Below are 6,352 nucleotides of genomic sequence, written 5' to 3'. Positions count from 1 at the left end.
CATCCTTTCATGCCTAGCAATCTAAGTAGTTCCAAAAACTGCACCCCACCCAGTATTTTCAAGTATTGCTTTGTAGCAGGCAGTGAGTGTGCCTTGTACCCTCAACAACGCCTCGATATCCTCCCCAAAGTGTTTAACTCAATACTGTGCCGGACTGTAACGGAGGTCTTATTAGCAGGTCAGCAAAAACGTTATTTTACAATTCATTCATGGGATGCCGGCGAGGCTGGGAGGGCAGCCGTCGTTGCCCATCCATAATTGCCCTTGAGAAGATGATGTTGAGTCACTTTCGTGACAACTGAGCGGCTTTCAGAGGGCAAGTAAGAGTCAACCAAGTTGCTGTGGGACTACCCTCACACATACATAGGCCAGACCTGATGAGGACGGTAGATTTCCTCCTGTAGAGTATATTAGATGGGTTTTAACGGAAGGTGCGGTCATTCTTACATGTCCGCCATTACTGATTTGATCCAGACTATTTAATACACTGAATTTAACTTGCGCTGGCGAGATTTAGACTCTTGTCTCTGAATCATTCGTCTCCGTCTCTGAATTACTTGTTCAGTAACATGACCACGATGCTGTGGCTCCCGAACTATTTTACATTATTGACATTGCTGCATGTATCAAATAGTGCCTTAAAATAGACAGAACAACAATACACAAAGTTACAATGGAGTTTTAAAGATCTCAGAATATTTAGAAATGCCCTCTTTTGGCGCTTAAATCACTTCCTTATGTCTTAACGCTCGAAGGTATTTTTCCATCTGGATTTGTTCCTGTTGTTAAAAAGGTCTACACCTCTCAATATCTCTAATGATATTTTGATTATTTAATACGCGTTACACGGCAAAGTGGAATATTGCAGTTTTCGTTTGTTCTTGCACATCACATTGGACAATTATTTGCAAACAAATGGAAAAATCAGTTCAATAATTACGTGACAGTTGAGGGTAACTGTTTGCAGCTAGTGATATCGGCTCATTCCTGTGCAAAGAAAAATCACACCGCTGGTTGTGGCGCGTCGAGATTACCGAGGCTTGAAAGATAACTTGTGTTTTGGTGTTGTTATACAGAGCAAATGCGTTTCATGTGACAGTCACACATTATAGCGGAATTGTCAACAACAAACCATCATTATTCGTTGCTGTTTGTGTTCAATGGGTAATCGTCGAAGGTCAACAAGTACTGATGCCATTACTCCTCGGAGATATTCAAGACATGAAAATGAAAGCAATGGATTTATTTCAAATGTTGATCATCTTCACATCTTTCTTACTTGTTCTGTCTTTTCCGTTTTGTTTTAAAATTTAATTCTGTCATGGATTTGGTTCCCACAGCAGTTCGACATTCCCTAGACTGAATTTAATTCAGCCTTACGCAGTATGACACCAAAACAACACGCCGTTGTAAATCGCGGCAAAGTGATTAAAAGTAATGACATTGCTCATGGCAGAGATTTCACTCCTTAGACTCGCCAAAGATTTGGTTTCCCTTTAAATTCTTCGAAGGCGTTTTGGAATGTGTCAGCGTTTGATTCTTGGTTTTTGCACAATAACATTTCCAAAATACTTTAGACGAAATGCAATCACGGGGACATAGCCCCCACACGGCTAAATCATATTCTAGTCAGTTCAGTGAATGCTCACAGGTTTTGTTTAATGAGCCAAAAAATATATACACGTGCGACCGTGTCGCTAGCTCCGTTCAATTTGAAACGGCAACAGGTTAATAACAGAGATGTGTGTAATGCGAAGAGGTTAGTCGGATCATTGTGCTCCTTGTATCTTACCCTTTCTGAACCCGGACTCGAATATTTTTTAAGGGAGCACCTAATTGAACCATCACACGTTACAGAGTTTAGCTTCGAAATAAAACTATTCACTTTATCTTGTGTCAGTTCTTCGGAGCATCTTTCGTTCACTCGCTCCATCAGTTATTTCCCAAGTTCTAAAGCAAGAGTGAGAAAATTGAAACAAAATAAATGTTCAAAACTCAGTTGCCTTTTAAACCCAGTGTTTGGGAACACGTCAGCAAAGAATTGACAAACGTATGTCTAAAAGGGGGGGGGGGGGGGCTTCAATTGTAATTTGGTGCTTTCATCTTTTTGGATTAAAGGGTTAAAAACACATTCCTGTTATTCCCACTACTTTCATAATAAAAGCGAACTCGCCTATTGCTCGTGTATCTGCTTTGGTTAACTGTAATACATTTATTGCATTGGATTTCAAATGCAACCACTTTTAAACAATGTGACTTGTGTGCAACTTCACTTGCATCTCTCATCTGTTGAATTGGAAACCCGAAGAATCTATTCATACAGATTGGGAGATGTTGGCTGGGAGGCAGATAGTATTCCTTGGAGGTCCCAGCTGACGATTTGCATTGGGTACTGTCATTGAAATTATTACTGCACAGAACAAATAGTTGGTATATGTTGGGAGGAGAATTTGCACAGGCACAATAATGCTCGGAAAGGACGCTTTTGTATTTGTCTCCGTTTCACCGGCCTGTGTTAACTGATTCAGCAGAAGTACACGTTGGGGCTTTTTCGGTGTCAGGCCCAGTGTAAATCATATTTACTTGGAAAAAAATGAGGTAGTAAAACGCATGTTGAACGGGAAATATTTAATAACCATTTTTCCGATAAAGCTCCTGTGTACAATATACATAAACTGTTCTGAACAATTATTCACAGATGAAATATTCACTACCAATATATACAAAACGAACGGAAGTTGAAACCACCTTTCACCACGGGTTTACTATACATCCATATTCACAATCCAGCAATTCCAGTCAGCTTTTGCTCGTAAAGTGCTATTACATTGTCTGCTGCGGTATTGATCGCACCATATTTAACATCACAATGAAACCACGCTACGTGCCGAAAGAAAGGCGAAAAGAAAGGGAAAAAAGAGGGACAAAACCCTTACATTTCTACCCAATACAAAGATGATGTGAAAAGCAGATTTTATCTCTCTCTCTCTTGCCAAATGAAATTTGTGTCATTGTCAGGAGTTACTGCCCCTCACTTAACGATCTGCAGGCTAACTTAAATTCGCCACAGTGTGTTGAAACTACTGGACAAATTCAATTGAGTCTGTCCACTTCAAATCAGTTTAAGTTTCCATGTCGCACTAAAGTGCTGATTTTGATAGAGACATCGGTTCAGAAGCAAATCCGGCGCTTCTGATGCAAATTCTGTCAAAATCTGAGCCCGGATATAGCTTTCAAAAAGAGTCATTCCCCTTTAACGTGTTTTTCTATCAAAAGAAATAGTTTTTTCCTTTGTCTTCTTTGGATGTGTGTTGAAGTCAATTCTCTGAAGTAATTCGGTTGAACAGTTGAACGTGTGTTTCACAAATGTTACACCGTAATTGGCGCGTTTTGTTTGGACAACGTTCAAACCATTCATTGTGCATGTTTGAAGACATGTTTCTGAACTGTGCAGCTATTTAAATCTGGAGCAGCCAACACGAGCTCGACCACTGTCGTTGTTCATCAAGCAATGAATATATCTGTATGTTTAAAAGAAATTCAGAATATTGGAGTAAATACACAAGTGACATTTCTATCCCGCAAAACAGATCCACCAGTTCTTCCTTGTAGAATTGGTGGAAGTGATACAAAGAAATGGTCGCGATCTAAAATGATACCAGTGCTGCGATAATGAGACTTTAGAAGCTGCACTTTCCAAACTTGCTCACTTCAACTTACGCCGCGCCATTTCAAATAGTTTTTGACTTGACCTCCAAGTAAACAAGTTATCTCAAATCCCTCAAATTCCTGCTAGCTGCTATTTACCAACTCCTTGCATGCGAGTAAGTTTAGGAATCGTTCTTTTTTGTCTGTTTCACTTTACATGATTCCACCTAGCTTGTTTTGTTTGTTAACCGCAGTTGTTTAAAGACATCCTTCCCGGTTTGGAAATGCCCGGAAAACGCTGATCATCCATGCTGCCTGGTCAATTCTGAATCGACAGAACAGATTGATAAAGTGCAGATTTAAATACTCACAAATAATGTTTCAGGAACAACGATGAAAATATATTCTCATATCCAGGGAATTATTCCAGAAACATACAACTTTCTATTGACTTTCTTTGTTCAGGTTCACCGGCGACTTATTTACAGAAAGTGGATCGTCTCTCTCACCTGTAAATTCCCTATTAAAATATTTCCCTGAAACATGTCTAAATGACAATGATGTATGAGCTTTTAACGAGTCAACACATTTTTCTGCTATAATTAACCTTTTCACATCATCTTTAATCAACTCTTTCCCCCATTAAAAACGGATTCATATTTCAGTCCACTTGCCCTCAGGAATGGACTAGCACGGAGTGCAATGAGTTAGTTTTGCCCTCAGTGGAAAGTGATCGAGTCTGGTCTGGGTGCAAAGAGGTTGCAGATGAAGACGGGCAGATCTGCGTGGGACTGCCTGGCAGGCCTCCTGGGGCTGGCATTGTGGAGATGGACGCCAGAGACACTGTAGGTTTGATGGGCACGGGCACGGCTGGCATAGTCTGCGTGCCCGGGTGACAGATTGTCTTTATGGGCACCCCAAATGGGCTGTAATCGGGAGAAACAGGCATGGGGGCCATGGAGTCTAGGACACCAACATGAGGCCACATGGACCCCACCATGTTACTGAGCTGGCTGGGCACTGGGTAGCCAAGGTGGTGCATTACAGAGGCTAAAGGAAGTCCACTGGCCATCATGTTCTTATAGTCCCTGCCAATTATGTTCTCGATGGCAAATGGGTGCTTAAATCCAGTGGACTGGGGCCCGTTGACTCCATAGGGCTGAAACTGGGGCAGGCGGCCCAGACCCGGGGCCGTGTCCGGTGTGGTCAAGCCCAACTTGGCCTGTTGTTGTTGTTGCTGCTGCTGCTGGTGGTGGTGGTGGTGGTGCTGCTGGAAATAATGGATCATTTGTGAATTTTTGGCGGACAAGTGTTCTGAGCGGTGAACCTTAAACCTCTTACGGCGGCGGAGGAAACTCCCGTTCTCGAACATGTCCCCACAGTCAGGATGCAGAGCCCAGAAACTGCCTTTGCCTGGCTGGTCGGGTCTGCGCGGGATCTTGATGAAACAGTCGTTAAAGGAAAGATTGTGGCGGAGGGAATTCTGCCACCGCTGAGTGTTCTCCCTGTAATAAGGAAACCTGTCCATGATAAATTTGTAAATCTCACTCAGGGGGAGCATCTTCTCAGCAGAACTCTGGATGGCCATCGCAGTCAGCGAGATGTACGAGTAAGGAGGCTTTTGATCACTGTAGGAATTTTTCCCCGGACGAGGCATGTTGTTAGGCTAAGAAGGGGGAACAAGAGAGGGCAGAATTCACCAAAGCACCTCGCGCTGGAAGCGGAGCTGATGAGGATCCAGTTGAATTCCTTGCACGAGATTCCATACAATCTCTGATCGCCAAGGTGCTGAAGCAATTCCCTTTGCCTGGAATGCTGCGCTGCTGAAAACGCCAGAGTTGGAGATGCGGCTTAGAAAAGCTCCGTGCTGTATCGCTAGGAGATAGGGAGGTCGGCAAGTACACACTTGTGTTGTGTGAGCTAACGAGCCTTGTTGTGATCACAGATGCAGGGACCCCTGCAGCTCCCTTCACCGCTTTGTTGCTCTTCATTATCACATGACAGTCGCTCAGGGAGTGGAGGAGAGAGAGAGAGAGGGGGGGGGGGGGGGGGGGAAGAAAACCCGACACGATTCTACTTTCATTTACACCTATTCAGGAGGACTGCTCGGCCAATAGAACATGCTCGTGTTTTGAACGCAGTGTGCGGTCGGGCTGAATAGCCAGCCAGTGCGGAAATGCCAATGGTGTGGACAGTTAGATCGCTCCAGTCAGTCAAGCTTAAACTTAATACCGGCGGTTACAAAACTCATTCTAGTTTGAGAACGGTTCCAACAACATCAACTTAGTTCCTCTTTCAGACCGTAGCGCCCACACTACCCGCACAGCTTAGCTGGCCGAGCCGAGGCTACATTCATTCTGCATGTGCTTTTAAAGTTTATTTGATGGGAGCTCGGAAATGGGCTGTCTGCTCCTCTGCATTTCCGATCATAGATTATTTTGTTTTGGCTCGCCAGTTACTCACCAAATGAGGCCTCAGGATGAATCGTGCCACGGGGTCCCCGCGCAATAGCATTAACGCGGTGAAAATGTTAGTTACTCGTCGCTTTTTAGGCTTATGAAAACTATAAACTCGACTGTGCTTTTTGTGGAAACGCCAGCTCAATTCACTGTCACCAGCTGTGGCTTTTCAGCCAATAGTCAAGTTCAAAAAATGCCAGTCTGAAGCCCCAAATCAGACAGCAGGTTTAGGAGAGAGAGAGAGA

At 43.5% G+C, this 6,352-nt stretch overlaps 1 protein-coding gene across 1 annotated transcript; it reads right to left on the bottom strand.

Moving 5' to 3' along the window:
* Positions 1 to 2,647: 2,647 nt before the first annotated feature.
* Positions 2,648 to 5,607, bottom strand: foxb2 (forkhead box B2). Its single transcript, XM_072516624.1, has 2 exons — positions 4,020 to 5,607; positions 2,648 to 3,521 (listed from the first exon to the last, which is right to left on the bottom strand). The coding sequence occupies exon 1, from the start codon at positions 5,303 to 5,305 to the stop codon at positions 4,325 to 4,327; it is 981 nt and encodes a 326-aa protein (XP_072372725.1). The 5' UTR covers positions 5,306 to 5,607; the 3' UTR covers positions 2,648 to 3,521; positions 4,020 to 4,324.
* Positions 5,608 to 6,352: the final 745 nt, after the last annotated feature.

The sequence above is a fragment of the Scyliorhinus torazame genome, chromosome 9 (assembly GCF_047496885.1).
Source record: "Scyliorhinus torazame isolate Kashiwa2021f chromosome 9, sScyTor2.1, whole genome shotgun sequence".
Taxonomy (NCBI): Eukaryota; Metazoa; Chordata; class Chondrichthyes; order Carcharhiniformes; family Scyliorhinidae; genus Scyliorhinus; species Scyliorhinus torazame.
The sequence above is the reverse complement of the archived record's forward strand: the minus strand, read 5'-3'. Positions and strand labels throughout refer to the sequence as shown.